The sequence below is a fragment of the Lontra canadensis genome, unplaced genomic scaffold (genome assembly GCF_010015895.1).
Source record: "Lontra canadensis isolate GAN:19392208 unplaced genomic scaffold, GSC_riverotter_1.0 scaffold68, whole genome shotgun sequence".
Lineage (NCBI taxonomy): Eukaryota > Metazoa > Chordata > Mammalia > Carnivora > Mustelidae > Lontra > Lontra canadensis.
The window spans coordinates 4,972,850-4,987,416 of record NW_022631062.1 but is presented as its reverse complement, the minus strand read 5'-3'; the positions used below and the strand labels follow the sequence as shown (position 1 = coordinate 4,987,416).

Genomic DNA, 14,567 nt, shown 5'->3' with positions numbered 1-14,567 from the left:
CCTAGAGGTAGCCCTAGATGGGCTTCACTCACCTCGAGGCGTGTCCGCGAGCACCGCCTTTCTAAGCGCTGCCGACTGCTGCAGAAGGGAAGGACACTTGCAGCACACACATAACCGGAAGAAAAATTTCATAACGTGGCACATGCCATACTACCCCCATGAGGTGTGGTGCGCTCTCCTCTTTTCTCCTTAAACTAGAACACCGATCGGGACCCACTCTGTGGATTTCAGCACTCACTCATGGGTTGTGACGATAGCGTGAGGGCCTGATGCGGAGGTAACGTGGCCAATGCATGCAGCGCACTGGAAATGATTAGTTTAGAGACTGTGTCAGCACGTGTCACACTATTCAGAGGACGCTCTGGGACACTGGTGAGCCATAACTTGGAATCTGTGGATCCGGATCGCCAGATGTTAGTTCTGACAACCTAAGGTGAGGTGACAGTGAAGTGTTTCCGCGTGTTTCATAGACGCGGACTCCTGAAGTTGTTTCTTCCCACTGTAAGTGACCGACTTAGGAGGAATCTCAGTACGTGTGTGTACACTTTTTTTTTTTTTTTAAGGTTTTTTAATTTGACAGAGAGAGTACAAGCACAAGGGAATGGCAGGGAGGGGGAGAAGCAGGCTCCCCACTGAGCAGGGAGCCTGATGCAGGGCTTGCTCCCAGAACCCTGGGACCATCACCTCAGACAAAGGCAGTAGCCTAACCAAATGAGCCACCCAGGCGCCCGTGCGTGTATAGATTTTTAACACACTTATAGTGAGGTGTAACTTACATCCCTCAGACTTCCCTATTTCAGTGTCATGCGATGCATTTTAGTAAATGTTTACAGCTGTGTGAGCATCACTGTGTGTTGGTTCAAATATTGCCATCTCCCATTGTTCCCACCCCCAGCCCGTGCCCCTTTCCTATTCTAGTCCCTCAAGAGTCACAGATCTGCTTTCTCTCTGTGTGTGGATTTTGGAATGCCAGCTTTTCTGGTTCCTCCTTAGAAAAGACAGATTCCATGAACCCAGACTCCTGGAAGTCGTCATCTGTCCACCCTCTCCACCGAGACCTGCCGGGGCTGGGGTTTTCCCCGGTGACCAGCCGCCTGGTCTGGAGCCCAGGGAGGGGGCGGCCAGCTCGGGTCCATCTGCAGCAGTTGGGCACCAAAGGCTGGACTGTGCAGGCACGGGCTGGGTGCGTGGACTTTCGAGGCAGCCGGGGAATCTCGGAGGACCCAGAGCTGACTTTGGGTTCCCTTGTGAGGGCCCCTCAGTGTGCACTGGCCCCCCTCAGTTAGCACCAGGGGTCCGGGATGCCATTTCTAACTCAACAAGCCCGCGTTTCCTACTGCACTAATAAACAGATCCTGAGCACCTGTTATCCTGTCCCCAAGAGGAAGAGAGGCATCCGCCACACGGCAGCCCACTCCCTGGGACCCAGTCTCTCAGGCCTGAGCTCTGTGCACCTGCCCTTGAGCTGGTTCTGCCGAGACAGAGACATCTGACAATGACTCTAGAGCTACTGTAAACGTACACGCGGTGTCAGACTCCATTCACCATTGATCAGGTCAAGTCCACGACTCCCCCCATGTGTGTGTTGGTGGGGCACCTAGGGGACACTCCCTAGAGCTCTGTGGGGGCGGGTGAGAAAGGGAGGAGACACGGTTCCTGCCCGGAAGGAACAGACACCCGGGGGAGATGCGACGTGACGTGAATGAGTAATGGCGTTCTGTCGCAGTTTTAACAGGTGTCCCAGAGGGAGAGAGAAAGTGCTGTGGCTGGCCGCTGGCTGCAGAAAGGGCAGCTTGCTTCCTGCTGGGCTGGGCTGGGTCAGGAGGCATCTGGGGCAGCTCTGGGAGATGCACTGGATTTGAATAGGAGGGGATGGGAGGGAAGCATGGCGAAGGGAAAGCACGTTCCAAGTTGGGGAAGAGCAGTTCCCGCAGGTTCTGAGAGTGCAGGTGGACAGCGAGGGGCTGGAGGGAAGCAAAGAGTTCTCTGCATGAGGTTTTGCGGTCTTAGAAACCTTAGCAATCTTTCCAGATCCCCACTAGGGGCTTGTGGAAGATGGCCTTTCAGGCTTGATATTTCTTAAGGACTCTCGGTCTCAGCAGGTGGGTCTTGCTGTGATCTTTCATAGAATCAGACGGTCACAGAGCGAGGTGAGACCCTGGAGCTGTGCTGTCCAGCCCCGTGGACACAGCCACGTGGGAGTTGGCGCACGTCCGTCATCTCCAGCCTGGGATGAGATGCGCTGAGTGTAAAGCATAGACACTGTAGGAAACAATGTGAAATACCTGCTTATGATCTTTCTAATCACATCATACGAAGTCGCTGTTACATGTTAGATCCCATGTCAAGGTAATGGCCCCGCTCCAGCAGTCTGTAACGCTCCCTGGGACACAGGTAGGTCAGAAAATTTGAAGGGAAGTCGTTTTAATTTCTTGAGGATGGGTTTGGAACTAGAATGGAAACAAATGGTGTCCCCTCTGAAGAACATACTAAAAACAAGCACGGACTGGGAATACCGAATTGAGCTTGCTCTAGGAGCCTGGAGCAGATAGTGCAAGTGCTGTGGGACCATCCTGCTCTCCCTTGCGTGAGGAGAATGCGTGAAGACTCAGTAGTGAGCCTTCTCTTTGCCTTCACCCTCTGCTGCCCACCGCCCCTTTCCTGCCCCTTGCTGTGGTTGCTGGCAGAGCCCAGCCCCCTGCGCCTGGCCGGGAAGGAGGGCACCATCTCGGAGGCCGTGGATCCCTACTAGCTGTTCTCCCTGGCGGCGGGTTGTGGCCAGCCAGATCATGGCCTCCCAAGACGTCCACGTCCTCATCCCTCGAAACCGCGACTGTGTTACCCGACGTGGCAAAGAGAGACTTCACAGGCGTGACCAGGTTCGGGACCTTGCGGTGGGGAGATTATCCCAGCTATCCGGGTGGGCCCGGTGTCATCACGAGGGTCTCTGGAAGTGGGAGAGGGGAAACTGGAGAGGTGGCATCCTGAGAAAGACTCGACCAGCCGTGGCCGACTTCGGAGATGGCAGCTAGCGAAGCCAAGAGAACACATTTCCTTCCTAGGGCCTCCAGGCGGGAGGTCGCCTCCTGACACTTTGGTTTTAGGTCTGTGAAACCAAGCTGCACCGGTGAGCTCCACACCTGGAAGATAATACACATGTGTTGTTTAAAGCCACCAAGTTTGTTGTGACTTGTTACAGTGGCAAAAGGAAACAGATACAGTCTGAAGCAAGTCTGCTAGAGAACCGAGAGGGAGGCGAGAAGGGGAGCGGCCGGAGCCGGTCTTCGCGCTCCGACTGGAGAGGCCACGTGCGGCTAGCACGACCCTGGCAGGTGTGTTTGCTCATCCCCGTTTTGAAGATTGGGAAATGGAGGCCCAGAGAGAAACAGAAGGACTCATCCAGGGTTTCACGGCAATAAATGGCTCTCTTGGAGCTGGCACTGACTGAGATGGTCCATGGCCACTTCCTAAAGAGCCCTGCAGGAAGCGACAGGCAAACGGGCACCTAAAGAAGCCAGCATTGGTGCCATCCATCGTTCTCTCGCTTCTGGCGGACCGACTCTGGTAAGATTGGCCCACAGACCGTGTTTATTTCCTCAGCCAAGGCCAAGGAGAGCCGTTCATTAAGGGGAGACTCTGCATTGGGAATCTCTGTGAGGGGGGCTTGAGGGCACCTCTCCTGGCTGGGGTTGCTCAGATCAGGGGATGGTGAGGGGACTGGCGAGAGCTGGCACTGCGAGAGCATACTTTGAAGCATGGGGACAGTGGGTACCCTGCTTCTCAGTTCATCATTGACCACGTTTCCCCGGCTCCCCTGCGTTCGGAGAATGCTATTAAACTTACCCTGTACTCCCTACCAGTTTGTTCCTCGAAAGTAAACACACTTGTGCCGTATGGATTTACTCTGAGCGCTCGAGCAAGTGCACTGAAGATATCCCCAGAGAGTAATGAGAAAGGCCATCTCTTACTTCACTGTATGCGGGAGGGTAACTCACTTTGGAAGTTGATGTTAAGTGCTTCCTGTGAGCTCATACTCATCCTTCACAATGAAGAGCAGAAAATTGGAACATACCTCAAGAGATGACCCCAGGTCCTTGGTAGATGAATTATGATTTACTGCAAATGATAAGATGCCAGCGGGACAGAAAGTGGTGTCAACAGGGAGGCGAAGGGCACGGGGAAATATGCAAATATAAAAAATCAGTGTATGAAATTGTATGTAGTATGATATCAGCTGTGGGAAAATGAGCTGTAGGACAAAGGAGAGAAAAACAAAAACATGAATCCAGGGGTCTGGGTTTTAGGTGATTTTATTCCTGTTCCCTACACTTGACTGCGGAGGTTCCACATTGACTTGGAGATACGGAGAAAGGCTTCGTATTCTTCAGACTTACAAATGTACTTCGTGGACCCTTTCGAGGAAGATAATTATAAATACAGATTATGAGCTTTATAATAAACAGAGATGTTCCTTTCATCATAGTTCTAAAAACTGGGATATGATTCACATGTAGCACGGGACTCAACACTTCAAGCATACAGTCCATTTGTTTTCTGCACATTCACATTGGCCAGGCATCACCACTGTCTCACGTCAGAACATTTCTGTCACTCCAGCAGAAGCTCTGTGTCTATTAGTACTTGCTCCCCTCCCCTCTCCCCCAGGCCCTGGCAAGCACCGGTCCACTTTCTGTCTCCGTGGCTTTGCCTGTTCTGGGCATTTCTTATAGATGGAGCCATGCAACACATGGCCTTCTGTGTCTGGCTTTTTTTGCCTGGCACGGTGACTTGGAGGCCCACTGGGTTTTGGAGCCTGTGTTGGTACTCCGTTCTTTTGTAATGTTTGTGTAATATGCCATTTTGTGGGTAGACCATATTTTACTGATCCACTCGTCAGTTGATGGCCTTTGGTTGTTTCCACCTTTTGGCTGTCATGAGTAATGCCAGTACGGACTTTCGTCTGTGTGGACATATGTTTTCATTTCTCTTGGGTATGTACCTAGTTGTAGAATTACTGGGTCATACGGAAACTCAGTGTTTAACTGTTCTTTTTTTTTCCCTTAATATTTTATTTATTTGAGAGAGAGAGAGAGCGAGCGAGAGAGAGAAACCATGAGCTGGAGGCAGAGGGAGAGAGAGTCAGACTTCCTGCCGAGCAGAGAGCCCGATGCGGGGGGGCTCGATCCCAGGACCCCAGGATCATGACCTGAGCCGAAGGCAGACGCTTAACCGACTGAGCTACCCAGGCGCCCCAGTGTTGAACTGTTTTGAGAAATTGCTGCACTATTTTCCAAAGCAGTGCTTATGAATGTTTTTATTAGCAGAGATTGGGAAGTAATGTAGGTGTGTCAACAATAGGAGAGCGCTTAGCTGAATTTTATCAATCCCCTTAGCAAGCTGTTGGTAAAAACGCAAGCTCTTATTCCGAGATCACCTCCTAGGGCTCAAAGGCAGTTGAGACAGGGTAATTGTTCTCAGGGAGCTTAACCTATTTAACTGTTCCAGGTGATCTTTACAGAGAATTTATGAGGGAGGCAGAATATTTAGGCCATAGTGTTAGGCCATCTCTGGTAATTTTGGAGGAGACTCAAGGTATGAATTAATCGGTATACGTGTTACAACGTTAAGTGGAAAAGACAGGATAGAACATTGTATATACTGTGTGATCATGATTATGTCAGAAAAAAAATTAAAAGAACACAGAAAAAAGATGGAGGAGAATGCATCAAAATAGGAATAATGGTTGTATTTGAGTAGTGGTATGAATGGACATTTTTCTCTTAGGTAGGTGTAGTTCCTAAACCCTCTGTAATGGAAACAGAAATGCCCGAGTTGCATGTGAGCATGGGAAGAAGTTAGTTGGAAAAAATCCAACATCAGATTTCTGGAGAGGGGCAGCACCTGGGTGGTTCAGTCGGTGAAGCCTCTGCCTTCGGCTCAGGTCACGGTCCCAGGGTCCTGGGATCGAGTCCCGCCTCAGGCTCCTTGCTCGGCGGGGAGGCTGCTTCTCTCTCTGCCCCTCACCCTGCGCGTGCTCTCTCTCTCTCTTGCTCTCGCTCTCTCTCAAATAAATAAAATCTTAAAAAAAAAAAATTCTGGAGAGATGAGAACTCAGGAACTTGTGCCGGCATACCTGTGAGTGGGGACAGAACCCCGGGCTTGCCTTGGGGAGGACTTGGAACAGCAGCCCTGGGCTTTGTGCTGCGTGGCCCTCAGCGCTGTGCCACATGCTCTTGAGGAAGAGTCCTTGGTCACCATGTCTCCCCCCAGCTGGAGGGACGGCCACTAGCAGCACAAGGGGGTCACGGGATCGTCCAGGAGGAAGCCCAGCACCGTGCTGAGGGTCCTGGTTGTCTCTGGCCGCGGATGGGATCTCGTCCAGGTGGCTTCCAGCCACAGCCTGACGTGCAGGAATCCTGTTTTTTAGCCAGCAACAGCCAGAAAGCCCTCCTTGCTGAAAAACTAATATCCAAAGAACTCCACTGTTCCAGACTCCCAGACCTTGCCCTTCTCACCATGAAAAGGGAACCAAGAGTTGTTCAGCTCTCGTCACTGTAGCAGTGTAATCAGATACCTTCGAAATCGGAACAGCCCGTCTGAAGGGATTTACTTGTCACTGAAGCAATGTTACCCACCGATACCTTTCTTGCGAGAGAAACATCATTTTGATATTGGTACGGTTGCAGATGTTCGTGGTGGCCTGTGCTGAAGTCTTTGTCCCGTAAACATGTTGGAATGATAATTGGGACAATAAATGTAGACATTCTCAATGCTGTGACTGAAAGTCATGCCAAAATGTGTCTCTGCGGAATGAGGTTGCAGCTCTCTGGAATCTGATGGATGAATCGGACGGGCGATAGAAGATGTTTCTTCTAATGTTCTCAAGTAGGATGAAGAAAACTCTGCATTTCACTGCCTCCTAACAGAGGACAGCCTGGGCTGTGAGCACAAATGTCCACTACAGTATCTGGTAGACTCGGAAGGGATGTGAGAGCTTAGGATTTTATTGGTTACCTGTTTTTGCACCATGAATTACTGACATCTGGTGCCTTCAGATGACAGGGGGCACATGATTTCTGTCGTGCAGGAATTGAGAAGTTTATCTGGGTGGGCCTTGCTTGGGTCTCATGAGGCGTCATGGTCAAGATGCTGCCTGGGGCGGCTGCCGTCATCTGAAGGCTTGACTGGGGCTGGTGGGTCCGTTCTCGAGGTGGTTTACTCATGGGGCTGGCAGCTCGGTGCTGGCTGTTGGCACGAGGCCTCCCTTCTTCTCCACTGGGGTCTCTTCCTGGGGCTGCTTGTGTGAGCTCCCAGCACGACTGCTGGTTTCCCCCCAAGCCGGCGATCTGAGAGAACGTGGTGGAAGCACAGTGTCTTTTATGACTCCCACCTCGGAGGCCACGTGCTGTCCTTTCCACAGTATCTTGGGCGTCACATGGCTCAACCCTATTCAGCGGGGGAGGGGAGCATACGAGGCCCTCTTTGGAGCCGGTTGCCACGGGGTCCTGCCGCAGGTGTGCGTGTTTCACTGTGTGATGGGTGAAGCCGGGGAGTGGGTGTTTGTGCTTCTCCTCGCTGTCCTCTGGTCCCTTTGCTGCATTCGGCCTGCGCAAACGATCCCTATATTTGCCTCCTTGTTTACCACTTCTGTCCTTTGGGAGCTGGAACACTTAACTTCATCGTTGAGCATGTTGAGACGACTGTCAGGTGAGTAGATGGGCTCGAAGTGTCGGGCCCTGCGGCTCTATGAGCCCAACAGCAAGGACTTGATAACTTCTCTGTGGGCGTAGAGACCTGCTTCTGGTGTGAGCTGGACCGTGACAGCCGTGCCCTCTCATCGGGTGGCTTTGTAGTACGGATTCCTGGGTAACTGTGCAGACTCCGTGCTCTGTCTGGAGAGAGTAGAATCTGAGACATACAGCTTCTGTATCGAGCCCAAATAAAATTCACTGAGGGGCGCCTGGGTGGCTCAGGGGGTTAAAGCCTCTGCCTTCAGCTCAGGTCATGATCTCAGGGTCCTGGGATTGAGCCCCACATCAGGCTGTCTGCTGAGGGGGAGCCTGCTTCGTGCCCTCCCCCCGCCTGCCTCTCTGCCTACTTGTGATCTCTGTCTGTCAAATAAATAAATAAAGTCTTTAAAAAAATTTAAAATTAAATTCACCGAGATAGTAGACGTATCCTTTTGTTTATTTTTGGAACGCCAAGTATGGAAATGTTATTAGAATTACCTGCATTGTTTATTGGATCAAAAATTGAAAATAGGAGCTCAAAATCATTTTCTAACAGTTCTGAATTACGAAGTGAATTGGGCTCAGTAGGGCAGGAAGGTCAGGTTTCCCACCTCTGCTGATGAGATGAGGTCATAGGTGTGAACACGCTTAAAATGTTCTTTTCTTTTCTCTAAGCTTATTTTTTTTTCCTCGAAGCTTCTATGTGACTCTAGAATGGCAGAATCTCTGTGACTCTAAATAGCAGAGATGTGCTCAGGCCTCTGTTTATCTTAAAATGGCACTGTTCTTGTTGTGGTTCGGTCCCCTTCGGGACTGGACTCACGCACAACACCCTGCTGTTACCTGCTTGACTTGGACTGTGCTGCCCTCGGCGCCCTTCACAGCCCGAGGAGGACTCCTGCCACGGATGGTGGGGTTGCGGATGGGGTGGGGCGGCAGGCGGTGTACTCATCGTGTGAGGTCGTGCAGTTTGGATTGCATTGTGTTTGGTGGGCTGTCTGCAGCAGATTTCACCTTCGGCATTTTCCTGTTTTGGTATTGACTCTAATGTCTTCAAACTATGTGTAAACTGAAGACAAGTTACAATCTCCACCATTCTGATGGTGTTTACCGGCTTCTAAATGCTCCTGGGAGGGACAGAGGCTGGTTGTCCAACCAGTTTGGGGAAATAACATGTTCCGCGTTCATACTGGTCTTGTGAGGTTTGGCCGTAGTTGCGGTATCTCGCTTTCCTGGGGCCGGGGACTTGAACAGAAGATGGGGAGGACTGAGTTAGTGAAATTTAGGTTGTCAGATTCCCGTGCATACCGGTCAGTGTGCATTTATAGAGACAGCCGAGGAGAGAGCTGCCCAGACTCACACAATTATAGGGCGTGGCCTATTTTATACAACAGCTGTCTTGTCAATCAATGTGATGTTGGGACGTGGGGGAGGGAGAGGTGCTCCCTAAAGACACCCATCTGGAAACCCTTTATCTGTGTCAAGCGGAGGTTTCCTTAGTCACGTTTGCTTCAAAGGGAGAGGTCTGTAGACAATGTGGTTTTGTTGTTTTTCTCCAGAAAACAAAAAGGCTCCTTTGCGATCTCAGACTCTTACAGTCTAAGGACCATTTGGTACCTCCTTGTCTGGGGGCCGGGCGTGCTGGGCTTTTTGTCTTTGGTCAGTGGTTAATGTTTAGCTCCTTAACTGATGACCTCTGGTAGATGAAACTCACCAGTGTTTTAGATAGATTCATGCTCTCGTGCCTGGAAACAGACCCGGGGGCAGGGGCAGGGGGTGATGCGGGTGGCGGACATTCGTCAAGGAACGAGAACAAACCACGGCTGTTCTGTTGCGGAGGGTTCTAACACCGTCACCCCATTAAACGTACTGCTTGGAAGATGATGCTCCTTTTACCTGTTTTGTAACTGTCCATATCTATTTTCGCTGCTATTTAAAGTTGCACTTTGAGATAGGAATGCTTTTAACTGCAAGTGTACTGATATTGTTGCTGAGTATTATTTAGGCAAAGCCAGTGAATTAATTTCCCAACTAAGTAGTTGCAGCAGAAGCAGTCACTTAGATGAGATAATATCTAATTTCGTATTAAGACCTAATTCTAGAGTCGATTCAGCAAACTTAATGAAATTGACCTTTCACATTGGCTCTCATGATTTTATTTTGCAGGATAACAAAGCCATTGACCTTTGCCGATTGTGTTGGAGATGAACTTCCTTTAGGATGGGAGACGGTATACGATAAACAAATTGGAATTTATTACATGGACCACATAAATAGTAAGTAGACTCCCACATTTGAGTTATATGTGAGTGAGTTTTCATGTTGATCTCAAAGATGCTAAGACTCTCTTTGTAGGGCTGAGACCGTCGTTACTATCCACCGCAGCACTAAGCTGCATTTTACTAATGTAAACTGAGGTTGTCCTTTGCGGGGTTCTTCAAAAAGTGAGGCCGTTGTGGGACACCTTACCTGTGTGTTGCCCAGGACTGCACGGAATATGTTTAGTGGAGGGTTTCAGTGCCTAGTAAAAGGAATATGTTTCCCAGGCGGTCTAGAAATAGAAATATCTTTCATAATGAGAAGGTTATTTATTGCAAAGCGGAGCTTATGAGTTCCTGGAACAATAAATGCCCCAGTGATTACCTTAACTTCGTTTTGTCTTACACATTTAGTTTCGACTTTAACATACCAGCCCTTTTTGATCTTTGTGAAGGGAGGAAGCTGGGTAAAGACTGCAGCTAAATTAATACAGTGGGTCCTGAGCACGCCGGCTTTCTTGGAAGAATTGGGTAGACCTGTGGCTCTCGACCAGGGCTGATTTTGCTTCCCAGGACCACTTGGCAACGTCTGGAGGCATTTTCTGTTGTCACGTCCGGGAGAGGAGCTGATGGCATCTTGTGGGCAGGGCCTTGGGCTGCTGCCGAACTTCGTATGCAGCTCGGGACAGCCCGCCACAGAAGATGAGCTGCCTCCCGAGTGGCAGTGGGGCCGACCTTGGCACCCTGGTTCACAGGCTCCGTTCTGCTCTCTGCCCCTCCCTCTTGGCTTGCCGCCCCGTCATCAGCCTTCCTGGTCCCACTGGGGGCTCCCTTCCCTCTCAGATTCCCACTTTTGCACTCACTCCCATTTTCATGCCAGCTACGCTCAGTGTTTCTGTCATTTTCATTTTTCACTCCCGGGGACATGAAGCGTGGCTTCCCCTCGGTGCGCTTTCTGTCCATCAGTGTATGTAGCGCAGGGAAGGCTGGGGGGCCTGAGGCCGCACAATGCCCACCATGTGAGTGATCTGAAGCTCTTTCCTTATGCCAGTCCCACGGGCCCTCCCGTCCCCTCAGTGCAGGCGACCCAGGTTGGTGTCTTTGGGGCTGATACCTGCATCGGCACTTCCTAGCCAGCCTCCCGAGTCAGCGTTCAGAAACCTGAATGGTAAGACTTCCGTTCTCCGTCCGGGGCAGTGGGATTTCTGATACCGATGGTCAGCCTTGCACTTGATGGCGGCCCTGACCCGAAGACTGGGCAGTGGGGAGAGGAACCGCCCCAGCTCATCGGCCCTCCCAGGCAGTTGTCAGGGGCAGGAGGGCTTCTGGATAAATCCCCCAGCCACTGGGCAGAGCGCGGTGCTCAGTGAGGCTCCCGCCAAGGCCGCCCTCCCTAGCCCAGCTGACCTCATGCCTCACAACTGAGTGTGTTTGAGGCATCTTGCTGTCCGGGCCTCCCTTCCCGGCTGCCGGTGGGCAGCTCCCACGGGGGACGGCTGCTGCCCTGCGGGCCTGGGCACACGTGTGCTGGGGCTTCACCCCCAGGCTTCGGCCTCTCCGAGACCTGGTGGTGGTACTGAATGGCAGAGGCACCTGCCTTACACAGCCTTTCTGGAAACTCTGCCTGCCACTGAAGCCGTGGACCGTTCTGGCTTGTAAAACCAAGACTCGTCCCTCTGCACCCACCACTTTGCTGCGGGTGTTCCTTGCTCACCTGTTTGCTGTAACAGGGAATGTTCCCAGCGCCTCTCTGTGCTGCCCACTCTTTGGGCTCTGGGGACCCAGGGAAGTGAGACCCAGCGTCTACCCTCAAGGATTCCACATAATACTCTAGACGTGGCCGTGAACCCAAAAACTGAGTAATCACCAAGGACTTTGTTCCAGCCACTGAGTATAAGCGGGATGACTCAGCACTGTGGGTGATAAAGACATCAGAGAACGCAACTCCCTCTCTCTCTCTTTTTTTGGGGGGGACAAGAAAGGTTATTGTTGTAATAAAATGTATGTGGGGGCCAAACACTGCATTCCAGAAAACTTGCTCCCGAGAAACCAAGCCTTCATAGCACAGCTTGAAAACTCTCTGAAGGCCTGACCCTGAGGAGTCAGACGTTAAATTGGAACTGTGCAGGTCAACCAGAGGGACCCTGGGGCGACCACCTTCGAGGCCCCCAAGAGCCTCTGGTGCGCTGGCCAGTGTGTAGGCCACGTCCGTGGGCCACGGCGGGCCTCAGGGCTGTGTCCACGACAGTGACTCCGGTGGCCACAGCCGTGACTCTGCCCTGCCCCGGCCCACCGAGTTTGAACTGGGGCTAGCTCAGGACCCTGACTGTTGTTATATTTGGTTTCTTATTTCCTGGTGAGACCTTGGAGGCCTGGAGGGGCTTTCCAGTACAGACCTGGGGTGGCAGCGTGAAGGGGGTAGGGGATGTCGGCGGAAGGCAGTTCAAAGGGAAGACATCCTTGAAACACCATAGCAAGCACTCGTGTGTGTGTGTGTGTGTGTGTGTGTGTGTGTGTAGTAAAGAAAACATGACATTCCTTTCTCAACCATTTTGAGGTGAAATCTACAGAACGTAAAATTAAGCCTTTTGAAGTGTGGAGTTTGGTGACATTTGGTGTGTTCTGTGTTGTACGCCCACCACCTATGTCTGGTTCCAGAACATGTCATCGCCCCGAAGTCAAACCTGGCACCCATGAGCAGTCACTCCCCGCTCCCCTCCAGCCTCCCAGCCCCTGGCTGCCATGAAATCTCCTTTCTGTCTCTCTGGATTTGCCTCTTCTGGACATTTCGTTGAGACGGAATCATACACTACGTGGCCTTCGGTGTCCGACTTCTTCCACTGTACGATGCGTGTGAGGCTCTTCGTGTTGTAGCGTGAGGTGGGACTTCATTCCCCGTTATGGCGGAATGCCCCGCCGTGGTCTGGGCAGGCCTCGCTTTCCTCATCCGCCCACCGGCTGCTGGAGTCAGGGTCGTTTCCGTCTTTGGCTGTTGTTAGAGGGCTGGTCCCGCGCACGGAATTAAATTAACGAGCGTGCGTGCGTGCTTGCGAGCGTGTGTAGACCTAACCAGCTTTAGGAACTGGTTTGTGAATGAGGTAGCATCCCATCTAGCAAACAAAGGAGAGCTCCCAGGTACATTTTAAAAGAATTATGTTTCTTTCTTTCTCTCTTTCCAAATTTTATTTAAATTCTAGTAAGTTAACGTAGAGCGTGTTGCTTATTTATTTACAGTTTGGGCTGGGGGAATTGTGCCGGCATGTCTCTGAGCTCTCCCTAATGTCGTCTGGGCTGCCTGCGGCCCGCATGTATTTACCTGCACATCATCGTGACAGCGGCCGCCGTAGCCCGGGCTAAGTTTGGAGCGCGCACGCGGCTTCACCGTTTTTACTTCCTGGAGGCACCACTTGTGTTGAAATCTCCGCAGGAGCTCAGTCGCGGGGCAGGAGGGGAGCCTTCTCCGAGTCTGGCTGTCTGGCCCGTTTGCTCAGTCTGCCGCCTCAGTATCAGGACCAGTTTTCGGGCACGTAGTCCCCTGCCTGTGGAACAGACTGCCCCGTCCGTTCCGCATTCAGTGAGCTTGCGGCCAACAGTTACCGATTGCTTCTGGCTCTCCAGTGACTGAAAGGTCCCGAGACTGGAAGGCTGACTGAGGCCGTGTGCCTGTCTTTGAGGCGCTTGGGAGTTTAGTAGGGGGGAGACAGAAACACGGGAGCAGCTACGTGCCCGGCGGTGAACACTGCAGTCCTCCCCATCGCATAGGTATACCTGCTTGTGGGGGCCGAGGGGGCTTCAAAAAGGAGGTGCTTTCACAGAGGGACTTGGAAGACAGTAGGGCTTCCCTGGGGGCAGAAGAGGACAGAAGCAGCAGCACTTTGGAAAGACTTGTCCTGGGGAAATGACAGAAAGGACTGAAGCTGGTGAACTAGTTCCAGGACTCCTACGTCACGTGGGGGTTGTTGCTTTAAAAGACACTCGTGGGCTAAGGAATTGCGAGCAGAGTTACGAGGGCAAACTTGGCGAGCGCACTGAGCATGGCCTTTGGCGGGATGCGGCGGGAAGCCCGTGTGGTTCTGGAGAGGGTCCTGCGGGTCGGAGTGAACTTAGGGGAGCGGGAGTGAAGGGTATGTCGCCAGTCATTATTACATGTAGGGGCAGGAGTCACCCGTTTTTGATGACCCATATGGAATGTTCTGGGTGAGGGAGAAGAGCAGGCAGGCATTCTCTGAGGATGAGTCCCAGGTGGGCTAAGCAGGTACATGCAGATGCTGCTGCTCGCATCGAGAAGGGAGACGGAAGGAGGAGCAGGTGATGGCGCTGTCACTGCCGTGCTTCCAGTTTTGGTGAAGAGGGACACTGGGCGAGAACGAGTTCTGTGGATGAACGACTCAGAATCGCTCTGGGTCCGTCCAGATGGCGCCGCATCTAGGGGGCAGTGGGGAGGAAAACCGGAGCCCAGGAGAGAGGCTGGGGCTGGAGGGAGGCATGAGCCTCCCTTGCAGAGTGAGAAAGCCGGAGGGGGGCAGGGGCAGGTGTACAGGTGGGACGAGAGGACGTTGGCAGGTGCCACAGGCGGGCT

The 14,567-nt window shown here is 52.1% G+C and overlaps 1 protein-coding gene across 4 annotated transcripts in view; it reads left to right on the top strand.

Moving 5' to 3' along the window:
- WWC3 (WWC family member 3) overlaps positions 1–14,567 on the top strand; it is a 107,583-nt gene that overhangs the window by 28,792 nt on the left and 64,224 nt on the right. For 3 of the 4 annotated variants that reach the window (XM_032880219.1, XM_032880217.1, XM_032880220.1), the window contains exon 2: positions 9,897–10,006. In XM_032880219.1, the coding sequence (XP_032736110.1) occupies positions 9,991–10,006 (16 nt within the window). In that variant the 5' untranslated portion in view covers positions 9,897–9,990. Of the gene's footprint in view, positions 1–9,879; positions 10,007–14,567 lie in introns of those variants that run through there. The other variant, XM_032880221.1, reaches the window with a different exon arrangement.